This window comes from Pezoporus wallicus, unplaced genomic scaffold, assembly GCF_028554395.1.
Source record: "Pezoporus wallicus isolate ANWC-B61680 ecotype Strahan unplaced genomic scaffold, APGP_CSIRO_Pwel_v1 contig_1438, whole genome shotgun sequence".
Taxonomy (NCBI): domain Eukaryota; kingdom Metazoa; phylum Chordata; class Aves; order Psittaciformes; family Psittacidae; genus Pezoporus; species Pezoporus wallicus.
Window position 1 is genome coordinate 434574 of NW_026638681.1, and position 26863 is coordinate 461436.

The following is a 26863-nucleotide window of genomic DNA, read 5'->3' on the forward strand; positions in this document are numbered from 1 at the left end:
TAAGGTCCCTTCCAACCCAAAACATTCCGTGGTGCTATGATCTTACTAGGTAACGGTTGCCATAGGGACTCTCCAGGGTGCAGCAGGTGTGTTAGGATACCTGCAACCTCAGGGCATCCTGCCGGTTGCCTGGACCTGTGGCTGAGGTGGGAACTGTGGTCTCTGCTGGGGTCCTAGCTGAGGAATAACCTTCTGGTGCTGTCAGTGGCATGATAGCCAGCTCCCCAACTGTCTCCAAGGAAGCTGCAGCTGCTCACCCAGTGCAAGAAGACCCAGGTAGCACAGAAACTAAAGCCCCAGGGAGAGGACCTGGGAGGATGTAGCACACTGGGAAAGGTGCTGCCTGCCCCTTGGAGCTGCCTCTGATCGCAGGCAGTGTGGCGGCCACTGGCTTGGCAAGCAGGAGGGGGCAGCTGCTGGGGTGGGAGCCAAACAAACGAGCATTCAGGTGACACAGCAGCAGCTGCTTTTCCGCATGGACCTCTCTGCATCCCACTCTTGTGGGAAGGGAGGCAGGTCCTGCTCTGAGTCAGGCTCACCACAGCCCACATCAGTCAGAGGTCTGGGTTTTTTGGGTTTGGATTAGGTTGTTTTTTATCCATGGGTATTTGGGGGTATTCCTGCTCGCTCTTGTTTTTTTCTACTCCCTTCACATATATAGTGGTCAGAAGGATGGGGTGGGATTCCAGGATTAAGCGCTTGCCTTTTCTCTGTCCATTTTCCCAGGCTGATGCTTGAATTTTTCTGGATAACGCTGGCCTCTTGCAGTGTTATTGATCCCGAAGCTGCTGGGCATAGCACTGCTACTCTCCATCTCTTTGCTGCAACACATGCTTAGCCAGGTGCCTGCTGTCACCACTGTGGAGGGTGAATGTGGAGCACAGAGTTTATGTGGAGCTTGCAGGCTGGAGTACACACTTTGTGGCAATTAAACTTCTGCTTCTGATGCCTCGGCATCCCTGCATGGGCAAGCCTGCAGTTTTTTGAGATAGGCTTCTCTTCCTGTGTATTTTCTTCCTCCTTCCTTTTGCTATTTCTGTCCTTCTCCAGACTTGTGAGGTTTTCTCTTTCTGTTCTACTTTTTCTACATGCAGCAGTTTCTTACTTCCCTTTGCACTCACCAGTCCTCACTGCTGCTGCTTTTTTTTTTTCTTTTAGTAAGTGATTAAGTAGAGAATAATGATACTTTGGTACTGGAATTGGGATTCTCACGTGCTACTCCAGTGAGGTTAGTTTGGAACAGGAGAGTTAAACATTCATTTCTCCATGCTGTCTGCAGAGTTAGAAAGACAGCCTTGCCTCCATAGGCTCAGCCTACAACTGGGTGCCTTCCTTCAGGATTGCAAAGCCTAAAGAGCTCAGTGGGTTTTTGCTGAACAATCTGCGCATCGTGTGTCCCATAAATTCCCTGACATCTGCTTGGCTGCGCTATGCATTTTTTGCTAGAAAGTGTCTTGAAAGATCCAAGGGATTTCTGTTTTCATCTTTTAATCTAGAAAGCCTTCTGCAAGTTGCTTTCACAGGTCTATTTAAGGGAAGACAAAAGTGTGAAGCTGCCCGCCAAGCGCATTCTAGATTTTCTCTTCTGTCGACTGGCTCTGGATCGAGTCTCTTTCAAAAAAGATCTCTCCTTTCTGAGCAGCTGCCTTATTTGCTCCTGCCATCTCTTCTGTTCTGAAAGTAGCATCACTTCAGAGACTTCTGAGAGCAAAGGAGCCTCTTTCAAGTGCTCAGGGTTTTTTCCGCACCTTCCCTCAGTGGTGTGGTATTGTTTGGCTGAAGTGTCCCTTCCTTTCCAGCAACCTTTAATTTTTCTGCAGAGGAGCTGGTTCTGAGGTCACCTCAATTCTCTTCCCTAGGGAAATTCAGACTATAAAAAGTCAACTTTCCTGTCCTTGTTTTGTTGCAAACCTGCTTGCACTCTGAGGGGAAAAAAAAGTAACCATGCTTTTTGCATGTGGCCCAGATTGTGGGATCCAGTTTGTAAGAGCTAACCCCTGGAGAGAACACAGCTCTGCCGCGGGCAGCAGTGCCTTAGCTCCTCTATGTCCCAGGACTGTCTGGTCTCACAGAGACCAGACTCTCTTCTGTATGGGCTCATCAGGAAAACACAGCTGATTGCTTTTCCTGGGAAATCCACATGCCTTTTGATAGAGTTTGCACAGGGCTTCTGCAGGGATGCCTCTTCGAGTAGCCTTTCTTCTCTTTGCTTGTTTCTTGAGTAAAAATGCTGTGAAGGAGATGTTCCCCATCTTATTGCCATCTTCAGGCTAAACTCAACTTTCCTCCCGGTGCTGTCCCATGCTTCCTGCCTCTCTTGCTTCCCCTCCTCCCCCACCATCCATGTATCTGCCCTGCCACCACAACTAGCCAAAGGTGGGCAAGCCCGGCCAGGCCCAGGCTGCTGGAGGAGTTGGTTCCCCTTCACATAAAGCAGTTCCAGGTAAGCAGGAGAGTTTTCCCTGCAGCGAGGCGGTGGCTTTCTGCTCTGCCTGCAGTGGCTGGGCTGCGATGGCAAGGCCTTCGCAGTGCCCCGGCACAGGGCATTTCATTTAGCGATTGTTATCAGAGCGTTACAACTGTTAACGTAACAGTAACTGGCAGGATGCTATTTACAATTTGAATGTGGAATGCTTAAAATATTAATGATTTGAAAATGTAATTGATAGATCTCTTCAGACGAGGGGCTTGTGTTAAGTGCTAGCGATGCGTTTTCCTTTTAACACACCATGCGATGTGTAATGCCTTTCCTTCCCATTTAGGCTTGCCTGTATTCCCAATGTCTCCGCACATGAAGAGCCTTTCATCCACCAATGCAAACGGCAAAAGGCCGGCTCCGCCAAGCTGCACTCCAGCCTCGAGGTTGGCTGCCAAACAGCAGAAAATTAAAGAAAGCCGGAAGACAGATGGGCTGTACACAGACGAAGAGGAGGATTTCCAACATGCATCTCTGAAATACAGCGAGTGTGAGAAGCCATCAGGGAAACGTCAGTGTAAAACAAAACACTTGGCACTGCAGGAGAAGAGAAGGAGGTCATCTCTGACAGGGGATGACACCACAGATATCGAAAATGCTGAAGATAAGGTATCTTTATTTAGACTTAATTGTCCACTGGCCTCTCAGAAGGCAGAGCCAACCTGCTTAAAACTAGCGCACTGTCATACATGCAGAGTAGTGGGGATTGCATTCAAATTCATCTGTGTGTGCTTTGCGCGTTCTGTTTTTGCTTTTCTTAACCTGACTTAAAGGTGCTATTGGGGGGTGAGGCATCTCACATTTAAAAGCTGTTGCAAAAAATTAAGTATGAGTAGGAAAGTGTAATTCTTTGCTAGCAAAATAAAATCCCATCACTGGATTGCTTAAAAACACGGATAAATACCTCCCCTCTATGGTTTTGGCAGGTCACGGTAACGAGGAAAGTCAGGAAGCGACCAGAGCCTACTTCAGACTGCGACTCCTCGCCAGCCAAGCCATATGAGCAGAAGCTGTACGATCGCCTGCAGCAGACTCCCTCATTACTACCCGGATCACAGCCCCCGCAGCTGCCGATCGCGAGCCCCCCTCAGGAGACCACCCCGAGCCGACCCATGCCGCCCGAAGCGCGGAGGCTTATTGTCAATAAGAACGCAGGGGAAACGCTGCTGCAGCGGGCGGCGCGCCTGGGGTACGAGGTAAGGGACCCTCAGTGCCCAGCCGGATTGATGGCTGTTACTTTCGTTTCGAAAATTAAGCCCCAGTTTCCAGTTTTACAGAGGTCAGTTTTGCAAAGCAGCAGCTTTGAAGCTGGTGGTTGAAATTTGCAAGGTCCCCCCTTCCCCCTGCTGCATTCTGTTCCCTGGCACATGGGGTTTGGAGGCAGGTCACCGTGGGAATGAGTCCCCACAGCTGCTGGGTCAGCTGGTGGGTACCCAGCAGCATCCTGTGTGAACAAGCAAAGGGTAAAGCTTTATTGCTAACCCTTGCTTCCCTTTAAATATAAACCATCTGCAAACAGAATGAATGTCTTTTTTCCCCCCTTTTTTCCAAGTAGTCTTTATGGTGATCTTTAATGAGCTTTACGTTTTTCTGCTTTTGTTATTTGTGAAGAGTGTGTAGTTGAGGAGAAGGGTTTTATTTTTGTTCTTTCCTCCAAGGAGTATCTGGTATGTGACACAGGATGTAGCGCTTGGAGTGTCCTCTTGCATGATCAGATGCATCGCAGGAGCACTCTGCATGCTTTATGCTCGGAGTCTGGAGCTGCTTGGCGTAGCTGGAACAATGTTGTCTAATGAAACAGCCCCCCTGTTGCTACAAAAATCAGAAACCGATGAATCTCCTAGCTCTGCTGTTTTGAAGCACGCTTTTATTGGGGAAATATGGGCATGTAGGTATGAGCGTCGCTGTTGCTCAGCTTCAGATCTGGTGAAGAGGTGTTTCATTGCACAGGGCAATTGCTGCCTTTGGTGTGACTGCGGGGGTCACCCCAGCAGTGAGAGCACTGTTTGGACCTCAGATCTCTGATTGAGCCCTGCACTGGAAGATGGCATCTGCCCAGGCCCAGGTGGGCCTGCCCAGCCTCAGGGATTTGCTGAAGCCTCAAAATGGCCTTTGTGGGGCTGGAGAGCTTTGTGAGGAGAGACTTCCTTCAGGTCTGGAAGGCAGGGCTTGTTGGAAAGGTTTTGTTTACTCTAGACAAAGGCTTCTTCTAACCCAGGGCTCTTCAGCTCTAGCTAGGAGGAGGAGAAGTGGTTGTTAACAACATTGCTCTGCAATTTAAATGATTTCAGTTCCTACAGACATAAAATCTTCTACGTATCCAAAGTCAGAATAAGTTGTAGCATGTGTTCCTAGCTATCTTCCTACATGGTGTATGTCGGGATGAGTATGCATGGGCACTTCGCTTTCTGTGCCTGGTGCACTCTGCTGAGCATAGCAAAATGGGAGCAGCTCCAAAACGTAGTGATGGGCCGAGGTCTTGCTCAAGCAGAGGCCAAAGGCTCTCTGCTCTGCTGATAGCGGGAGCTCTCTGCAGCACTGGCCATTAGTGGGCTGGTTGCAGTAAGCTGAGCGTGCCTGGGCTCACCAAGATGGGGATTCTTGGGCTGTGGCCTAACCTTGTGTGCACACCGTGCCTTCCCATCATCAGCTGATGGGGGACTTTGATTTTCTAACTTGAAGTTTAACAGGCTTAAGTAGTCCAATTGTGTGACTGGATTGGCAGCACAGCAATGGGTCCCGTTGTTGTTGGAGTGTGCGACAGGGGGAGAGATCCTGGTCCATGTGCCTGAGCTGGTGCTGGGATCCGACACAGTCTGTGTCTTTCAAGGTCCAGAGTGGTGTGTGGCTGTGCTGCCTTGTTGGGACTTCATGAGGCCTCTTGGTGAGCTGCTGTATTTTGGTCAGCTGTGGAACCACTGTAGCTGTGGTGGTTTTCTTGCTAGCAATCAGACTACTGCAGTTAGTAGAAAGTCCAATTTCCTTTGTCTCCTGAAAAATTAGAACAGTCAAGAAATTAAAAATGCTTCCATTTAAAAATAAATAAATAAATCTGGATGGGTCGAGGCAATTTGTTGGTCTGTGACCTGTGCCAGCTGTACACATCTGTTTCTGCCGTCTCTGTCAGCAGGGCAGCAACCTTTGGTGGCTGCAGTGTGATGGTCAGGAGCTGGTGCTGAAGCAGAGCGTGGGTGTTTGTGGACGCATGGGGCCTTTTCATGGCTGCTGCACTGGCATCAGGCAGGCCTGCAGCCCTTTGCCAGCTTGGTGGCAGGCAAAGCAGATGAGTTTGCACCACCAGGGCCACAGCTTGCAAAGGGATGCTGAGTGCTGATGCAGGACTTGGGGCTGGAAGTGACTGGCACTGCAGGGCACTGCTGAGCCCTGTCAGTGGCAGAAATATTGTATAGGGAAGAGCAACACCAACAGCTCTGCCCTGAGACCAAGTGAGCTTGTGCCTGCCTTTGGCAGGCTGCCTGCCTGCCTTTGCAGCAGGAATGCCCTGCAGCTGCACAGAGATCCCACCCCAAATGCAGAGGCAGCGTTGTCACCTTTGGCATGCAGAAGTGCTGGTGAGCTGTATATATTGGGTGTATATATATGTATATTTATATGTATAAACTGTATATATTACCCACAGGGAGCCCAAATGCTGCTAGCTCAGGTGCCTCTGCCCCACTCTTGGGTCTCACAGTACAGATGTGCCATGGCTAGTTGCTGGAAGGAGGACACAAGTGGTTATGATTTTGTTTGTAAAAGCTGACATGACATCGAAATGTTGAAGGACAGGTGCAGCTTGTGTCTGGTCGGATAAATTGCAGGGTGGCAGCCAACGAGGCCACTTAAAGGCAGTGCGGCAAATGGTCTTCAGCTCTGGAAATCCATACGTATGTGCAGAACCCCGCTGAAGCTGGTGAGAAGCTTTGCCTTTTCTTCACTAGGCTTCTGTGCTGGGCCTTGTTTCATCAGGGTGTTAGCAACCCATCTCAGTATATGGGCACTGTCAAATCCATTCTGTTTTCCCCCATTTGAAACAAATGAGTTCAGATAATAGTAGTCTTAAAACTGTAATTTACTTTTTGTGAAGGGGGAATTACAGGGAGTGTAGAGTCTTTTTTGGAAAAAAATTACAAAAGGCTTGTGTCATGAATTTGACAGGAGACGAAATACTGGCTGTATTTGTGCCACTTGTTGGTGTGTGTCTGGGCTTGGAAAGTTTTCTGGTGAATTTGGGATTAAATGCTGCCTGGGAAGGCAGTGAAATTGGAGGAATGTGTAGTGTGTGACAGGGGTAGGGGAAAGATGGTGTGTGTTTCCAGAGGGTTTAAACAGTCATGAAGATGGGGGGAGAGGGTTTCCTCTGGGGATGCCTCACATGAGGGTCTCAGCCTGGGTCCCTGGTGGCACTGTTACAGGAGCTCACGCACTTGCACAGCTGCTTGAAGGCTCCTGCACCCTGCATGGGAATGAGCATCATTTCTGGGATTTGGCACACAGGGCTTGCAGTGCTTCAGCTAAGAGCCATGTTTTGAGGTTGCATAGAAGGGAATAGCGCTTCTTGGTGGCAGCATGTGTGCCCAGGGCATGGAGGATGAGCAAGGGGGTGCTGACCCCTTCCTGTTGAAAAGGGTCAGGAGCTGCTGAGGGCTCGGGTGGAAGAGACTAAAGTGAAGTGCACCTCTTTGTAGATGAGGATGGAGCATGCGTATTTGCATGCACCTTTTAACGTTGCTGTTTGCAATTTGGCTAACAAAATGCAGGCAGCGGAAGCAGTGGTGGCACATGTCTTGGCTCGAGATGTGCTAGCTTGACTCCCTGGATTAACTGCATCTGATTCTCAAATTGCTGGTTTAAACAGAGTGCCTGAACAGACATTAAATTGCCTTGTGGCACTTTCACAGCCTTTCTCTAGCGAAACCAAAAGTGCGTTTGTGGCACCACGTGTTCCTGTATTTGGAGCGATGGCTAATTTTTTTTGTAAATTGAATAAATCATGCTAAAAAAAAAGTTAATGAGGCATTTAATTAATTAACAATGTAGAGTTTTATGGTCTTTATGGTTACATTTTGTGGTTAATGACATTCTTCTTATAGCCTCTTAACACAGAATTGCCCGACAAAATTAGCCTTTTCGTCCAGTAGTAGGTGTTCCACCCTAGGACGAGCCTTTCCTTTCTGCAAAAACAGATGAAAGGTCTTTTATTTTGAGTTGCAGGATCTATTTTAAATGGTAAATGCATGCTAAAAGTGGAGCCGAATATGGCAGCTGCTTCTGCTACCTATATCCATCTGCTAATTTGCCTGGCGGGGTGGTCTGGTGTTGAAGCAAAATTCATACCTCCGGGGTATAATTTTGCACAGACCTTTCTTACGGGCTCCAGCGAGCACAGGGTAAACAGCATCCATTCTGGACCAGTTTTTGGCCTTTGGGCTGATTAGCAAGAACATTAAGAGCCGATGGCTGCATCAGGTATAGGTGGTGGACCTCTCAGTCCCTGTTGCAGGTGAGGGGGATGCTCTGGTGCCTGGGACAGGCAGCTCATTAGCTTTAGCCTGGTTAGCGAGGGCCTGCTAAAAGAGCAGTTTCATGCTGTATCCTGGATACCGGCTCTCGAGTCAGGTATACCCAGAGCACAGATTATTGCAGGCTTTCCGGTAGATTTTGAAACGGGAAGAATAATAAATGCATTGCAAACAGTGATTGTTTTATTCTCTTGTTTTGGCAAAGCAAACACTCACCCTCTCCATGCCATGTCTGGCTTTGCGAGGATGTTGCTCAGCCCTCAAGAGGAGCAAATGCAAAATTAATGGCTTGCCACTAATCTGGGAACAAGGGGGCTATTTCATACATACAGCATCTCTTAGAAATGTGGTGGTCTTTTCTTCTGCATCTGACACAAATCGAGGAAGACTCACACCATCCTAAATTTTCGGTTGAGTGATGGAGCAGTCATTGTTTCAAGGCCGCACGTCAGCGTAGAGCTGAGTCTGGCTTAGGCTCTCGACCATGGTATATTTGACTGCAAGATGAATTGTGTTAAATTCACATGGCTTCCCACGGTGCTGGGCTCGTTATTGGAACCTGACGCCTGGCTTTAGTTCTGCATGCAGAAAACTGCGGTGGGTGAAAATGGGATTTCCCTGATCTTGATAGAGCTGGGCTTTTTTTTTTTTTTTTGTTTGCCGATAGCAAACTGTCCTTTGTGTGTCTTAAATGTGTTTTGTTTCGGGTCATGCACTCTTTCTTTTTAAAATCAAACTGACGTTGGCTGTGCTGCTGTTGTGCTTGCAGAATTTTCTACTAAAAAATGCAGATGTAAGAGTAAAAACCTCCCTGCTAGCTTTACGTGTGGAAGTTTTGAGAAGCGAAAAGCTGTGTGTGAGTTTTGTCTGTGAATTTTGTTCCCTCTGCAACGATTCCTGACGCTGGGGGCTATGGGAAGGTCCCTGTGGGGCACGGAGTGGTCTCTGTTATGCCTCCTGAATAAACACGACTTTCAATGGCTCCACCTTTTGTTTTCCTTTTGACTGACCCCTCTCAAAAAGGGTGATTTAGGCATCATAGGGATTTGGTGTTTTCCCCTTTCCACCCTCCTCTCCTTCAAGAAGAGAAATCTCTGCAGTCTTTACATAAGGAAATAATTGTATGTATCTGTTTTCCCTCCTATTTCCAGGAAGTAGTTCTGTATTGTTTGGAAAACAAGGTGTGTGATGTGAATCATCGTGACAACGCGGGTTACTGTGCCCTACATGAGGCCTGTGCCAAAGGCTGGCTGAGCATCGTGCGGCATCTCCTTGAGTACGGGGCTGACGTCAACTGCAGCGCTCAGGATGGAACCAGGTTAGCAGCACCACCGGCCCCGATGCTGGGAGGAAGCACCCCTTGCCCCTCTCTTTATGCCTCTCCTTTATAATCCCCTTGTCCTACCTCCCCATCCTGCATGAAACCCCCAAAGCAGGTAATACTGCCACAGTACCCCCCTGCACGGTGTCCTTGCTGCTGGTCTTGAGGCAGGAGGTGCTAGCAGAGAGGTGGGGGTATGTGTTTGTTGTGACTTGACTTCAGTGTAATATGTTTTCTTCGGGGAATTTTAATAAGTTGTGCTTTTTTTGTGAAATTGCCAGCTGCAGGGCAGGAAGGAGTGATACTTGAGCTGCAGCCCTGCTCTTATGTATGCGCTCCAGGTCCTTTGAGTTGTGCCAGAAGAGCGGGCTTTGCCTTGTTAGTGGGGTTACTTTGAAGAGCACTTAAGGCTTTTGTGGCGATTGGGTATGTGAGTCCTATATGTGCTATATAAAAAAGTTGTTTTCCTGAACTGTTAAACTATCTTCTCGTTAGTTATTTTTGATTTTTTTTTCTTTATCCCAAATTAGCCTTTTTTCATTTCCTTCGCAGAATGTCAGCAGTGCTTAGTTCCTGTGCTCACAGCATAAGGAGCTTTTCCTTTTTGCGTTGTGAAATGCTGCTCCCGCACCTTTTTTAAATGTCTTGTGCATCTCCTAAAGTACCTCTTTAACCACCTCTGCAGGGCTGACTTTGGGGTTATTTGTCCTCCGCATATTCAGAACATTATCCAGTCTGTGCATTTTGGGGACTGGTTGCTTTGTATTCTGTGAAGCTCCCCTGCAGCTTGTTATCTCAAATGGTTTATCCCATTTACTATCGCCCTCCAAATAGCCAGGGAGGTAAAATCAGCATAACTAAGAGTCTGCCTCTTTTGTTTTTTAAGCTCTTTATTTATTAACTTGGGAAGGGAGGAGCCAGGAAAACAAAAGTCCCAAGTGGGCCCGTTAGAAGTTCATGATGGTTAGTCGTTACCGGCCCATCATGGTCCAAAAGAGACTTTTCTGGATAAACATGAGAACTCTGGGTGGCTTGTCTGATTCCTTCTCTGGCTCCCACTTCTTTGTAAGAAGTCTTAGCTCTCTGAAAAACAGCCCCACATTTTCTGCCGTCTTCAGTTTTAATATGTGACCTATGCAGCAGCAGCGAGTTGCCATAAAAAGAATCCCAATTTTTTTTTTTTGCCTCACTTGCTGGAATAAGCTGTATAGAAAATTAACCCCAGGAAATTTTGGACCAGTTTTAATTACCCACCAGTTCAGAGTCCACCTTTGATTTCAATTCACAGATGGAGCTGATTTTCAAGAAAGAAACTTGGCTTGTATACCCTGAAAAGTTGTTCATGGGAAAATGCATTTTGGAAATTAACGTAGTAATGATCTGATCGTAGACGGTAATGTCAGAACTCGTCTTGCAGTTCCCTGTCTTTTCTGATGGAAGACTTACTTTTTGTTTGAAAAGCTGCCCAGCAGGCAGTGTGAATCCAAACCACATCTAATACACAGATGAAGGATGATCTAGCTGCCCCGAGTTGGGCAGGACAGAGAGCAGAAGCTTCTGTAAGGACCTTTGTTATCCTCTGCTTTTAGGTAGGGCCAGACTTCTCTGTCTCTATAGAGTAAATCATGACATTCGTAAGGCAAATCCCATTTCTCTCATGCAGCCTCAGTAAGTTTTTCTCCTGTAACTTTTAGGTGGAAAAAAGTGTGTCTCCTTCAACTGTATTGCTTTTAAAATTCGAACTCCTCAACATGTTAACCCTTTGGAATGATAGTAAGATCTTAAAGCGAAAAAGCCCCAAACAAACCCACCATCAAAGACTTCTCCCCCTCCCCTGTTTTTTTAACTACACTGAACATGCCTTCTTGCTGTCTCTCCCACCTCACAAGCCCACTAGCCAAAGATATTTTTGGTCGTGCTGGAAGCTCTTGTGGCTCCAGACAGTGGCACTGGATGTGTTTCATTCTGTTCAGCCAGTTAAGGTCAATGTGCATAGAGGAGTGCTGTAACTGCATGAGCTGTGATGTAACTGCATACGCTGGGTTTGTTGGCATGGCATCCGGGGGCGTCACTTGGATCCAGGGTGCCTGAGGCTTCGGTCTGTGTTACTCGCTGCCTACCACCTCTGTGGTTAATGTTTTGGAGGACACTCTGCAAAGTTGTGACAAGTGAGGATGTGGCTTCATTCTAAGCAAAATGTGCATGTGGTTGTGAAAGATGTAGTGAAGTTCTGCAAAGTCCGTGCGTCTCCTTTCAGTCCTGTCTGAAGTGCTGCGGGTGCTCTGATCCGTGTGGTGCTTTTGCATGCGTGAAAGAGAAGCAAAGACCTGAGCCTCTTGCTTCCGTGTTGCCTTTTATGCACCTATGCAGCCAGAATGTCTGAGTTCAGTAGATAAGGGAGGCTTTCAGCCTCTAGTTTGTAATACTATCAGAAATCTCGGTGAAGCCAAAAACAAAGGAAGTGTCAGACTAGTGGCAGGGCAAGGGGGTGACAGCAGCTGGGGGGGGTAGGTATGGTGCAGTCCTTCCCTTCCCTCTCAGCTGGGGCTCTGCCTGCACACCTCCTGCTGCCTTCAGCGCAGGGTGTCCCTCTGCCCTGTTCACAGCACATCTGGCCCAGCTAAATACTGTGGTCTTCCATGCTTTCGTCCTTAAACTCTGTGCTGATAGCGGCTCTCCAAACGCAGGGCCTGCAAACGCCTGCAAACCCTGAATACACAAGCACTCTGCCACTGAATTAGTGGCTAATCAAAGATTATTGTAGAACCAGGCAAGATCTTTAAGACCTGTCTCAGAGGTGCCACAGTCACTAAGGACTCTTAATCGCCTTACCTATAAATAATAATAGACCGTGCTTAAGAGGTGAGTGCTTTCCTTCCCTGACAGGACCCCAGTAAGTGTCTGACATTAGCACGCATGGTTGCTGGTGTATTTGCCCTTATCTCCTTGTTCTCCTCTTACTTTCTCAGCTGAGCAGGCATCACTTTAAAAATAAAGCTGCATGCCAAAACTACAGGCATCTTCTGCCTGTTAGCAAGGCATCTATTGCTTCAGAGTTCCCTCGCTAGACTTGCTCTCCGAAGCCAGTTCTGCTTTATCCTTCTTGCTGGCAGCTGATGAGCTCAGCCTTTTTTATTTTTTCCCTGGGAGGACCATGCCAAGATGGCTCTCTTCCTGTGTCCTTTCAGCTGGTCTTGGCAGAGCCATACCCTCCGGCAGCTAATTGCGTTAAAGAAGAGGCATCCTGCGTAGCTGCCCTCCTGCAACTTGCTCCTTTGCCTCTTCCATGGGGCAGCATTGCATAACAGGGTAGATGGAAGTAAAATAAGGTGCCAGAGATATGGTATTGGTTGGTGAGTTAGGAAACCTCTTATTGCAGTGAGGAAAATTCTGGTGGTGCCTGAAAGGCTGGGAGCAAACCCTGACTGGTCTAAATAGTTTATAATTTTGGGGGTGGAAGGATAAATCCCCAGTGAAATGTTTTCCTAACTCTAGTAGTGGTAAAAATAGTAGAAAGAATTTGAGAGTACACAAGAGAGGGTTGAGATGTTTGTCTCCTGTAGGATATTGCCGCTCTCGAATGTCCTCAGATCCTTCTGGGGCCTTCTGAAGGGTTTGTTTTAGAAATGAGATGTACTACCATTAACTGTACCATTAGGGATAGAGTGTTTATTTCCACGATGCTCAGGGTGGAAAAGATGATACGGGCAAAGCAGCCCATGAGAGGACTCCCGGGGATCTTTTTTTCACATCTGAAGCGGTTGCTGTCTCCAGTAGTCACTTTTGCATCCTACAAATAGGATGGTTAAACCTGCCAAGACTGAAAAATACTCCCTCCTCTGCTGGCCCTGGTGGGAGAAGCAAACAAGTAGCTGTGCCTTTGCATGGTCCTGCTCAAGCTTGCCAAGAAGTTATGCTAGCCAGTAAAAGTCTGTCAGCTTTCTGTTACTGCCTTTTTTTTTCCCCTTGCTTTACCTATGGGGAATCTCTCTTTCACACACGCTCTCCCCCCCCCCCCCCTTCCGCCAGTGTTTTCTTTCCTTCCTTCACTTCCTTCTATTTATTGTTCTTCCTCCTTCCACATGGCTTTACTGTGCCTTTCCTTCCCCTTGCCTCTATAAAGTCCCCTCTCATGCCTGGGGCAGCCTCTCTGTGCTCCAGCAAGCAACAAAGGTTAGTCTGCCTGCCCTGCTGCCTGTTCCACTGCCAGTCCTGCCGTCTGCTCCTGTCTGCACCACCATGCTGGGTTGGGTGACCTATAGAAATGGGGAGGGGGTCCCATCCTGGGGTGCTGTGATTTTTCCTTCCTGGGGAATGCTCAGGTGCCCTTTAATAAACTCATCCGGGTGTTGTTAAATTGATAGAAAAACTGGGCTGTGATTTAGATGCTGTTTTTAATAAGTTAAGGGATCATCTTGAATTCATTACTGCTTCAAAAGTCACTTAGGTGACTCAGTTTAAGAAAAAGCCAAACAAGAAAACCCACAAACCAATAAATCCACAGCACTCTGCACCCCCACCCCCCAATACCAGAAAATCCTAATTCTAAAATAAAATGGAAAACAGTTCAAAATTAAAGACTCCACTAAAGTGAGGGAGTGGGGGAAAAAAAGCATCCCCAGCATTTGGCGGCAGTCGTAACTCTCATCTGTTCCTGGTGCCTGTTGCCAGACTGTCAGCCAGGGATGCTTCATGCCCAGTGGGGGACAGGAGGGTTTGCAGCAAGGCTGACCTTTCCTGCTGTAGATGGTGAGCGTGTCATGACCTGACAGCTCAGGCCTCAGATGCTTGCTGACAGCCAGAAACACCCGATACTTCTTGAGCCTCCGTGTCATCACCCCTATTATTTGTTACTTCTTGTGTTGTATTGCCTGGGATGTTTAGCGCTGGCCAGATCCTGGATGTGCTGGGTGCTGAGTGCTGTGTAGGCACACGATGTTGCGGTTGTCTCTGTGTGGAAGCACTGAGTCAGTAGGAGTAGGTGGGAGTAAGGCTTGCGGGGGACCCTGGGGATTCTGGCTTCTCCAGCACCGTCTGTCTCAAGAGCATCACATAGTGTGAGTGTAATGTTAGAGACTTCCCTGAGAAATGGAGAAGGGATATCCTCACACTTTGCAAATGATCTTCCCGGACCTCTTTAGTCTTAAAATTTGAAAGTGACTTTCCAAAGAGCGGCATGTGGGTGGCATGCACGTGCTGCAGCCTCTGGAACCAGATGTCTGAGGGGTGGCAGGAGCTGGATTGAGGACTAAGCTCAGCAGCTCAAGGATGACCTGGTTGGTCGCTGTGTTGGTGCCCTGGGGTGTACAGGAGGCAGGCAGCTTGGGTTAAGCCATTTCTCTGTAGGGAATGAGCTGCAAACTCTTCAAGTGCACTTCCTCATGTCAGTATATGGCGTACATATGTCAAAACCAAAACTGCATGCAGCTTTCAAGTAAGACAGGGGCAAGCAAGAGTGCTTCATGTGTGACAGGTGTTAATCACCCTCAGTCACAGCCTAGTAGAAAGTACTTGGAGTAAAAACACCTGGAACATGCTTCCTTTTGAGGTGGATTAGAGTCCCCCTCCTACCAGCAGCGCTGTGGGATAGAGGGAAAACCGTGGTGTGCCTTCCTCTTCTGACTGGTTTGATCTTCCCTTCCTTTGCCCTGCGGTCACTGGGGTGTCTGTGGTGACATACAGGGGATGTGCTGCCTGTGGTAGAAGGAGTGGTGGGACACGGCCTCTTTGCAGGAGGGAGTTTAGGCCCTGGTGAATAGCCAAGGGTGGTTTGGTAGATGGAGCTGAGGGGTTTGGTTCTCTGATGGCTTCTCCTTGTAACACCATTCCGAAAGCTTTCCAGGAAGGCAGTATGTGATCCTGGTTAAAGTTCTTCCTTCCCTTGCCTTTTAATACATCTGTTTGAGAGCTTGAAAGCCTTGTTGTGGGGTAGCAGTGTTGACAGCATCAAGGAGGAGGAATCTAGAGTTGAGTTGAGCTGCCATGATTGCTGGCCATGCTTTTGAGTCTCTTTTTAGTTCCCTGCTCATTGCTGTCGTAAGGAAAAGATGGGATTTTAACACATCTTCATTAGTCTGAAGGGTAATATGTCCTACTTCTAGACAACTCCCCGTTCCATATAATCAATTTTAAAGGCAAAAGTTAATGCAATTTATAATTAGCGATAAGGAATGCTAAACCTGGAATTGCAGGCATGTGTATTAATGAATAATCCTTCTATAGGCTCACAAAATCTATGTCTGAGCCTGTATAGATTGAACATGCCATGTAAAATACGTTAATGTCTGGGTGGACTAAACTTAAAATAACATGTTTTTCTGTTCTCTGAGTAGAAGGGTTGAATTGTGCTGCAAATATATTCACAAGTACTGTTTAAAGAGGGTATAGCATGGAAGCTTAATTCCTAGCAAATTTTCATAACTTATTTCTGAGTGCATAATTTAGGAGCTTTGGGTAACTGATTTCCATGCTTGTCCAGAAGCAATTAGCCCTTACTCCGCAACATGCTGTTAAATTGTCAGAGGCTTGGAACAGTAGAGTGACTTGCACCAAAATGATGTTTGTGAGGCTTCACACAAACTTCTGCTTTCTGTTACAATAGTGTAATTATTTTACTGGCCTTCAAAATATGTAGAGCGATGAATAGACATAGAAGAAATACCTGCCCTGAGCAGTATGATTGTAAAAAGACAAGGGGGAGGGGATGATGTGTAAGTGAAACCAGCAATAAGATAATTGACAGCTGTATTAATAGTGTTATTTGCTATAAATAACTTTGATCTGAAGTCAGAAGTTTCTTGTCAAACACGTTTGAATAATACTGTTGAGTCAAAATGTAATGCTGTAATCTTTCTCATTTCTCCCTAGACCAATCCATGATGCGGTCGAAAACGATCACTTGGAGATTGTCCGCTTGTTACTGTCTTACGGTGCTGATCCAACACTTGCAACCTATTCTGGGAGGACCATCGTGAAAATGACCCACAGTAAGCTCATGGAGACCTTCCTCACAGGTTTGTGGCCACGTTGTGTGGGGCTTTAATGGTCATGGCAAGTGGGGGGATATTCTCTGGCCCCTCAAAGTCCCTGCTGCCTGATGGGGATGGCTCCACGCCAAGGAGCATTAATTAGGGTAGGCTGCAGTAGCTCTCTCCCTGCCTGCAGGAGCTCAGTGGCTGCAGGTGGGAGGCATAGCCATGCATGGGGGCTCCTTCTAATTGAAACTCTTAATAAGTCGTAAGGATTATGCCTCTATCAGATTTGATAGGTAGGTAGGCGGTCAGCGGGCTGCTTCAGTGCCTTCAGTTTTCTGCTTGAAATGAAAATAAGAAACTTACCGAATCAAGTAGCTGTTTGTTAAACATAATCATGTATTTCCATGGTCTTGCTTTTTATCCGAGCACTTGTCTTTTTGCAAGTTCTGCCTCATTTTATATCCAAAATGCTGTAAAGATATATTAAAGGCTCTTGTGTTTAAACATGTCCATGTTCTAACATGTTTTTTTTTTTTTTCCTGTTAGTTTTGGATAAAGACACTTGCATTCCCTAATAACTCACTTCTGAAAGTGTTTGCAATATTCACAGTCAATCGGTTTAAGTACTTAGCCACTTACCTGTTTAAATGGTGCATAGGTGTGTCAGGACTCCAGTGAAGTCCAGTGTCTCAGACTTCTTAACATCTTGAGTCTCAGTATCTTTCCATCTACTCAGCTAGCAAATCTCCCAGATTGTGTCTGCAGGAAAGAATGGCATCTTCTGGACATAAATGTGTGGAAAAACCTTTCCCACCAGTTTCTTTGGGGCCCCTGTTTCACCCCCAAGTTGGTGTCCAGAATAACTGTGCAGGCTAAAAAGTGGAATACATCCTATGTGTCATAAAAACAAAACGCCACTCTTGGTTTCTAAAGCTTGAGGTTGGGTCTGTCCCTGTTATGCCGTGACTGATCATTTGATGTGGTGGGTCATTATGTGATGTGCTGGGAGAAAGGATGTAGGAGAAAAGCAGAATCCAGGACTATTTGCGAGAACAGTGTGTATATGCTGTTGTTTGTAGCATGTGTGTCAGGATATACGGTGTGGGTTTCTTTGATGGAGGATGCATAGTGAGACTGTATGACACATGGTCTGCTAAACTTGCCAGCTTTTTGTTCTCATTGCTACGTTTTTGTTGTTGTTTTTCCCTCTCCAGAGTATTTAACTGACCTGCAAGGTCGAAGCGTTGATGACCCTGGTTTGTACTGGGATTTCTATGGCAGCTCTGTGTGCGGTGAGCAAATGTTACCCTTTATTTCTTTGTATGCGGAGACTTTCAAAACATGTGGCATGTGGGGGTGGGGGCTGTTTTGTTTTTATGGTGGAGGAAGCTAGGAAGGAAGCAAACTGATTTTATTTACAGATCACGTTATTGGAAGAAAAAGCAAAGACGTGCAACAGTCTCTTCAATGCTGACTTGGCACCTTTATTCAATTTTGTTTAGATCCAAAAGATGAATCTGGCTTTGACATCTTGGCAAATCCTCCCGGCCCAGGTGATGAAGATGAAGATGGTTTTAGCGATGTGTTTGAATTTGAATTTTCAGATGAGCCTCCCTTGCCATGTTACAACATTCAAGTGTGTCTCTCTCAGGGGTAAGAACAAATACAGGTTTTGGGGTAAAAATAGATGCGACAATCTGCTCGGGATGGCGGCAGTTTGTGTCCGCAGGGAACAGCGTTTGAATTCATGTAGCGTAAATGAGAGAGCAGTACTCTTAACTGCCATGCTTTTTTAGAAATAGGCTTAAGGAGGTGAAAGGGGGAAAGGCTGACTTGTCAGAGCTGTGTTTTGACTGCCACACTGCAGAATGGGATGAGTGACGTTTGAACCCAAATTCCTTCCCTCATCCCAGGCAGGCATCTTGGTATAGCATCCGAAAATACAAGTGCTTCTAGCACTTAAATTCGTCTATTGTGTCTGTAAGGTGTTCTTCATTTTGTTTAATGAGCTTGTCTGTTTTGCTGAGTGGACACACTCTGTAGGTAATGAAAGACCACCATTACTGCTGTTCTAGACTTTGCATCAGAGCTGGTTTAAAGATCTGAATTAGATCAAACAAATACATATCTTACAGAAGATGCTATGATACTTAACAATAAACAAAGACCTGAAAGTTTTATTATCTGTTGTATTCAAGATCTAAATTAGTTTTGTAAACAGCTCCCATTTGTCATTTGCACCAATTTTTATGAAAGCTGTGGGAAAAATAATTTCAGATATTAATCATGCAGGAGTGTGGGTTTTAGCATCGTGTTATTATTTGGGTGATGGATATTACTTCAGTTCTCTGAAATGGACAAGTGCAACGATTGAATTTAAAAAAATGTATTCTTAATCTGAGAAAAACAGCCGTCTATTGACTTGTGTCTAGTATTGGCATCTCTGCAAGTCAGACGTGCCGAAATTTCTGGTTATAAGTATAAGCCATCTCCTAACTCGCTAAATGAGGGCCAGGCTCAGCAGGGTGAACCTTTAACTGTATGAGCAGCTGTTGGGATGGCTGCTGACCCACGTGCATGTTCAGAAGCCCTGGATTTATAGGCTTCAGTGCCCCTGCATGCCTGGTCCCCCTCCTGCCTCAAAGATATGGGCAGCAGTACTATGAGTAAATCAGTATGTACCTGCACCCCTTAGGGCAATGGTCTTGATTTCAGGGAGGTTGCTTGTGCAGGTATGGTCGGGGAGGGTTTGTCACAGGGAGATACAGTGAAGAGTCAACAGGCCTGTGACTTAATGTCAGTTACTGGAGCCTCTTTTTCCTTCACCTTCACAGACCACGAAACTGGCTTTTGCTCTCGGATGTGGTGAAGAGGCTGAAAATGTCATCTCGCATCTTCCGCTGCAACTTCCCCAATCTGGAAGTCGTCACCATTACGGAGGCAGAGTTTTACAAACAGACTGCTCTCAGCCAGTTGTTCTCTTGCGCCATGGACCTTGAAGCTTTTAACCCAGAGAGCAAAGAGCTGTTGGACTTGGTTGAGTTCACAAGTGAACTCAAGACTTTGCTTGGCTCCTCGCTTCACTGGTTGCATCCGCATGAGGACCCTCCCTTCGACATCCTCTGGTGAACCATCAGGCCATTTAATGTACAGTGATCTATACAGTTACTTCTTTATGTATATGTGTTCAGATGCAATTGTTTCTGTAAAGAAAGGACACTATTAAATATGAAAATATCCTTTATATAAGAGATCTGAATTCCAGTTGGATGGATTTTGGAAGAATTTTTTTTTAACTTCAGTCAGTTTTTACAGAATTGTTATATAACGTTTCTTTAAAATGCACACAGGCTTTGGGATAAGTTTGTTATTACTCGAAACACATTTTTTTCCTTTTTTTGAAAAGAACACACCCACACATTGACTTTGTTTCATACAAAGCACTGATTACACAGAACATACCTTTTCTAGGTGATGTGATCAAAGTCGTGTGGCTCGTTTGGGAGGTAGAATTCGGTAAGGCACTTGGTGATATGAGTTTTGTTTTTTTGTTTACAGAATTACCTGCTTTGGCCAGGTAAGCCACTATTGAATATAATTCAATAGTTTGTAATATAAATTAAACCATATCCATACGCATCAACTAATTGTAAGAACTTTTATATCCTAATTTAAAAGCTGTGAAATTTAGTTTTCACACATCAAACCGGATTGTTTATATATGTTTAAACATTTTATGCTCTTTATTTAAAGAAGACTTTGAACTATTTTTTCTGTACCTTGTAAAATATTGAAAAACTAACATATGTTGAAGTTGCTTGAAACTGTACATAAACTAAATTTTCTGAATTGTGTGTTTATGTTTGAGATCTGTGTTTTAACTTTGTAAGTAAATCTCCTGCCTTTGTATTTATATTTTACAAAAATTTTCTTAAAGGCAATAAAACTGTTGAGAAATTAAGAGGCTAAACTTGACTCCCATTAATCCTGTGCCTGGGTGCGAAACGAGCTCTGACTCATTAATGACTATGAAAAGAGGCTCTGGGAGCAGTTCCCGAAGCGGAGCAGGGCTGGCACAGGTGCTGGTGAGCAGCTGATGAAATCTGATGTGGAATCTGCATTGGCTTTCTAAATTCAAGGTTGCAAGAAGACATTGGGTGGGTGCCCTTTGTGGGACAGAGGTTTGAAAGCAGTATTCACAACACTTTCTGCATTGCCTTCTTCTTAAAAGAGTTGTGAATAGGTTCAATTATTTTCCCTCCTTTGTCATCATTTGAAGTTGAATTGGCTGAATTCTCTTTTCACTGGTGTCTGCAGAGGGGTGGAAAATAGCACTAGGGTAAATGCTTCAGTTTGAATGTGGAGCATTAAAGCTATGAGCATGCTTTGGGGGAATTTGAAGGCACAGAATGTCACTTTGACATGGCTTGGGAACTTCCATCTGTCTTAAGAGGCTGGGCTCCCTGGGCTTGGGCAGATCCTCTCTTAAGGGTCTGGGGGTGCTCTTCCACTTGTGGAAAGAACTTGCTGTGAACCCAAACTCTTGAGTTTTGCTTTGGGGATGTTTTTATCAGTAGTATGTCCTGTGATAGCCAAACACTTCAGCTGTGATGTTTAAATCATGTTTCCCTCCTCATGTGGGCCAGGACACTCACCAAGAGTCTTGAGCAGAGCACCTGGCCCATCTGAGAAAAGCATCTGGAAAAATGTTTATCTGTCTGTAGGAGTGAGGCTCAGACTTGTGATCTAACGGACTGTGTACTGCAAGGTATATCTTTGCTCTTGGGGGGGTTGAAGAAAGGGTCAAATACCCTCATCCTGAAGGAAAGGGAGAACGACACCGTATTCCTGAAGGTGCCCCACGGGGAATGATGCAGAACTGATGCCTCTTGTGGTGAGTTGCCATCAAATTGAGTCTTTTGCTTAATATTTGTACCGTGTGGCTTACAGTGCGACTGCTTCTGGGGGTAAGGTGGTCTTGCAGCTGAGGCAAGAGGCAAGAGAAGGGTCTGACAGCTGACTGCTGCTGACAGCTGAAAGCCCGTTTCTGCACAGGACAGGGAATTTTTCGTCCTGATACAATCACTGACATCCTTCTCCAGGCTTTGGATAAAGATGATTATGGTTTCTTCTGTACTGCTTTACACACACATCCTGGGTTTACTTCTAAGCTATCCTCCGGCTTCGCAAGGAACTGTAACCCAGACCGCCCTATTCCCCAGTGCGGGCTGCTCTTACCCCCTGATTTTCCCAGAAAGCAGAGATGGGCCAGAAAAACTTGAGGCAAAAGAGAACATTAAAAGCCATTGTTACAGACACCTTTATCTGATGAGCTACATAATGCCTGGATGGTTTGAGCTGAGCATAAATCAGCTTTATACCACTTCCATGGGTGCATGGCAGACACCTCACTTCTCACCATACCTGCAGGCAAGCAGGAGATTGACATGGCTTCCTCTTTAGGCCAGCTCCTCCTCCAGCAATCTTGAGCACATGCTCCCCAAACCTCTCTGCTTAGTCAGCTTTACACTATCTCCACTCAGTACAATTGGGCCTTCTCCATGCTGGCGCTTGCATCCATGCTCAAACACAGCAAAAGCCTCATGCACACAATGCGTGTGCCTGCCCTGCGGCTCACCTGCGCTCTAAAAATAGGGCCTTGGAGGGGAACACCTGATGGCAGTGCTGTCCCTTAACATAATGCAACCATTTTATCTCCTAGGATGTACTTTTTTAAAGAGACTTTGCTATGTGAGTGTGCCTGAGAGCACATGGAGGGTTCAGCAAAGGAGGGCAGTGTCCTGTGCTGCTGGGAGCCCAAGGCTGGCTTGGCTGACCCTGTTCTAGGTGGTTTGAGAGACTGTCATGGGAGAGGCTGGCTGCATAAGTAGTAGGCAAGCCCAGGGGATAGCTACCCCAGGGAGAGGAGAGATGGCAGCAACTCAATGACAGTGAGTGCAGGCAGGGAAGTCAGATGCTGGCTGGATCCTGTGTGGTGCGAAGCTGGGGACTGAGCTGGCTCCAACCAGCATGGCAAGAAGTGGGCTGATGTTCAACATTTCAGCTTCTGGACTCACGCTGCTCTCCTGTAAAGCACTTTCCTGTGCATCCTCCTTGGGCTAAAGATACTCACTTCACACCACTGGCGTTGCTCCAGGTTCATAAAACGTAAGGAAACAGAAACTCATCCTTTGGGGATGGGAAAACCCTGCCAATCCTGTGTCCTGCTTTCTGCAAGGTGAAAGTGCAGTGCTGATGCTGTTGGGACCCAAGCCAAGGTGTCTCCTTGAATTTCCCCTGCTTATCACTTGGATTTGCGTGTCTGGGAGGTTGTGTGCTCCATGGAGGTGTTGAAGAACTGCCGATGCAACCTGATCTCCAGCTGGAGCAGGCAGGTGAGCCTGACTGGAAGGAGTTTCCTTTGTCAGACTTTGACTTGGTTCTGGTTGGGAAATCCCAAGAAATACCCAGCTCAAAGCCTGGCAGTGGGAGGGAATCACAGCATGGGCAAGGCTGGTAGGTTTCCCCTGAGATAAGTGATGGTGCTGAGCACCGCAAAATACTGAACTCCTCCTTTGCCGCCGTGTTGTACCCGAGAAGTTCTGAGTTCTGCACAGAGGGGTCAGTCCTGGGAGTTTCCCATTTGGGTTGTTTCTCCCTCCAGACACTCTTCTTGTTTCTTCTGCTTTGCTGTTGTGTCCCTTTTTTTGCTTTGATGGCCTAGCCATAGACTTGGGCCAAAGACATTGCTACAGTGAGTGGCAAGCAAGAGCCAGAGACGTTTGGTCCTTGTTTGTGCTCTCTGGGGAGTAATCTCCTAAAGGGAGAGAGCCCAGATGCCTGCTGGAAGCCCAACCCATCTCCTAGTTTCCAGGATCACAGGAGCAGAATGGAAATTGTCTTAAAAACTGCTCCCAGGGGTGAACTCATGCCATGAATCAAAAGAGTTTGAAGCTGACTCCTCCCTTCATCTCTGTGCTAAATAATGAAACTATAGATGAAACCCATCGTTTGTGCATTAATATGAACAAGGTGTCAGGGAGTGGTAAATGCAGGCAGCTGCCATTCCCAGGCTCTGCAGGGCTGCTGGTAAACATTCAGCATCATTTCTTCAGAAAGAAAAAAGGCACATGTTGCTACTTTAAACTTGTACAGATGCAAGCTAAAGGAAAAATAGTATATCTATTTAAAATTGTTTGCAGAACATCATATTTTCATTTCAGTACAGGTCTAGTGTTGGTAGGAGAGGGCTTGGCACAACTTCGCAAGACAGAAGAATTGAATGCCACAGTTGTGAAGACAGGTATTAGGTCTTTTCTCAATGTGCTTATTCACCATTGCATTTCTGCTAGGGGGAGAGACAGGAGAAAATGACTGGAATCCAACAAGTTTCACTTTGTGAGCTTGTAGTGTTGTCAGGAGAAAAGCATCCCCGATCAGATCTGAAGAAGCTGAAGTTCTCTTTAAGAACTGCGTCTAGATGTCCCCACTGTCTTCCCACTTACATCAGTCTGCCAGATCTGCATTTTACCTGAACCTACTTTGCATGGGTTCACCATGGTTGCAGCGTGAAGCGATTGTATTTCCCTGCAAGTTCAGTGTGATGGATCATTAGGAGCAATGCTGCTCTCTACCCTTTGGGGGTGAAGGCAGTGTACTGCTTGTTTCTGGTTTGCCAGCCCCAAAGCAAACTTTGTCCACACCATGTGCACATACTGCTCCAGCAGACCAATGTGACTGTAGACGGTTGCTCTCTTGGGCCAGGTATGAACCACAGATCTGCCAGTAAATAGATTTTCCTTTTGTTGTCACATTAATTTGCAACTCATTAATAGTGACAGCAGTGAGGTACTGCACTGATGCAGATTTGCATATTCATGACTAACTTATTATTAAACAAATAAGATTTCCCTGGCTTAGGAAGCACCCAGAGTAATGCCATATTGTGCATTACATCAGGCTGGATGTTTTATTTTCTCTTTAATATGTTAATAGATGCAAGGGGTGCTCTTCTTTTTTTTTTTAAGTAAACATGCATCTATAAAAAAAATGTAATTTAAAATAGCAGAACCCTTTAAATAGTAATCTATTAACAAAGCTGCCAATAATTGACCAGAAGTACCTATTTAATGTACAAATCTATTAATCAATTCTAACTGCTGGCTTTTGTCTCGTGATGACCGTAACATAGGCGGACTCAGCAAGGCGCAGCCAAGTCACTGTACCAGTGTGGTGAGGGAGCAGCAGACAGCTGATTCCATGTCTTATGATTCTTACATCCAAATTGTGTGGGTTTTCTTAGCTGCTTTTGTTTCTTCACCCCAGAAGAGTGGTGGAAGAGAATGTGAAGACCACATGGTGTGGTACCTGCTGCTGCCCTCCCATCTTACATCTCTTTGGTATGGCTGAGGGAAATGTGGCCATCACAGCTCCGCAGGGCCCCTGCTTTCTCCCTTATCTCTGCCGGCAGGCAGGCACTCCCTGTGGGTGCCGTCTTGACACTAGTAACGGCTGAGCCCTGAGGAGGAGGAGGAGGGCAGTGCTCTAGCAGTGTGCGCTCTGCCTGGGGCAGGGGGTAAGATGCATCCTCATGCAGAAGACACCAGGGGAAAAGCCTTAGAGTCCAACAGCCACTCAAAATCTGCAGGCAGGAGGGACAGGAGATGTCATGAAGGCGGGTATCTTATTTCACTTCCTGGTAACAGTGAAGGTCCTTTGCCCATAAACTAGCACAACTTTCTCCTATAGGGCTATTCAACACGAGCCAGTATGTATACCAAAACCCTCTTCAGCTCCCTGCTGAATTTTTCATTCCTTCCCGGCTCTTTAAAAATGTGCAGTGTACTGGGCACAATTACATGTGTGGGAATCAGCGAGTTACTGCAAAGTTCCCCTCAGTCCTCAGGTTATATTATTTCCTCCTGAACTTTCCAGAGGCCTTTGATGGTGTGGCCTTACCATGGGGCCAAATGCAGTTCTTACCCCATCCTACTGTTTCCTTCTGAGTCACAAGATACCTCCTTTGAACTGCTAGTCCCTGCAGAGACACAGCTAAAACTGAGGATGGTGCAAAGCAGTCCTAAGTCACCCCAAAGACTATAGCCCTGCATGTGCAAAGCAGGGTGAGGCTGGTTTTAAAACCTGTATACAGCAATCTAGTGATAATTTCATTTTCTGATGTGGGATCTGTCCTTGTCTCCATCTCCTCTCTCAGGTCCTTCCCTGGCACAGTGAAGGGTGACAGAGGGACTGTAGCTTGATTTCCACTGCTCCGTGGCTGCAGCCTTTGCCATGCAGGGTGTAGGGGGTTAGGCAACACATGTGGCAGATGCTTGTGATACCAGAGACAGTGTTTAGTATTTGTAGCTGTTGAAATTTCAAGGAAAAGGCTCCCTCATGAAAACCCTTTTCCAATATGCCATAAAACTCCTGTTTAAGTAAAGCCTATGCAAAGGCAAGTCCTGACAGGCCTCCTGAAATGAAAAGGGCAGATTATTTAACAGCTGATCAACACTAATAACCCTTGGCAAATACTGTATGCAAATTTAGCACCGGAGCCAACACTCACTGAAGGGACTCTTCTCTAACAGCAAGGCCTGGCTGCTCTCAAACCACCACTGTTAATCACAGAGCCCAGCACTGGGAGTGGGCAGACCGGGGCTGTGACTGCCACGTGGTGTGTCCCTGGTCTGCGGGTGCTTGTTTAGGAGAAGTTCCTCCACCACCACAGGAATCTCATGGGTGTTTGGTGTCTGACTGCATGGTGGGGCCAGGCTCGAGCTCCCTTGCTGAGATGCTGAACCTTGGTGGCATAAGGCGCCAAGGGAACCGAAATAAATAGTTTGAGGCTGGATATCTTATCTCCAGACTCCGTGACATCTTGGGGGAAATACCAGCTCTAAGTGTTTGTGTGGTATGCCAGTCTACACAAAAGAAATCTCTTTTCTGAATTCGTCCAGCCTTTGGACAGAGTTAAGCATGGCATGGGAGCTGGGAGCAGTGGAGCTCATCCTTTGCCCCCCAGCTCTATCACGAGGGTGGCTCAGTAGCTGCCCTGGCCAACTCGGCTTCCCCAGCACAGGGACCCTACATGCACTACCCACTGCTATGAGCACCTCATTCATCAAGGCAGTGATTGTGACAGCTATGGGACAAAGCGGAGCGCATCCCAGGGATCACTGCTGCTGGATGGGGTGCTCCCCTCTGGGCTCTCCCATGGGCTGGTTGAACCATCAGAAGCCAGGCCAGAAGACCCTTAGGTTGGGGGGTACAGGGTGGGAGAGCACCCCAGCCCCCTGCAAGGAGAGGAGGCAGTCCTGCCTGTCTGTGGGTGAAGAGCAAGGGGTCAGGGATGGGTAATGAAGTGTTGCCCTTTTGGTGGCAGTGTTGTGGCATTATCTTGGCTCAGAAAGATGGGTGAATGTGCCTCCTCCAGAGCCAGGATGCTCTGCCCATCCAACAGCTCCCCAAACAACCATTAGCAGTCTAGTGACCAAAAGTGCCTGGTCCCCAAGGGGTTATCCCTCCTGAAATGGCTGCCATGCCTGAAGAGGTGCCTTTGACTACTACA

At 46.6% G+C, this 26863-nt stretch overlaps 1 protein-coding gene across 7 annotated transcripts in view; it reads left to right on the forward strand.

The window, feature by feature from the left end:
* BCOR (BCL6 corepressor) overlaps positions 1 to 20254 on the forward strand; it is a 78226-nt gene extending 57972 nt beyond the window's left edge. For all 7 annotated transcript variants that reach the window (XM_057411881.1, XM_057411880.1, XM_057411879.1 and 4 more), the window contains 7 exons: positions 2763 to 3085; positions 3403 to 3672; positions 9150 to 9316; positions 16187 to 16332; positions 17508 to 17585; positions 17796 to 17946; positions 19128 to 20254. In XM_057411881.1, coding sequence (XP_057267864.1) covers positions 2763 to 3085; positions 3403 to 3672; positions 9150 to 9316; positions 16187 to 16332; positions 17508 to 17585; positions 17796 to 17946; positions 19128 to 19422 — 1430 coding nt within the window. In that variant the 3' untranslated portion in view covers positions 19423 to 20254. The remainder of the gene's footprint in view (positions 1 to 2762; positions 3086 to 3402; positions 3673 to 9149; positions 9317 to 16186; positions 16333 to 17507; positions 17586 to 17795; positions 17947 to 19127) is intronic.
* The last annotated feature ends 6609 nt before the right edge of the window (positions 20255 to 26863 follow it).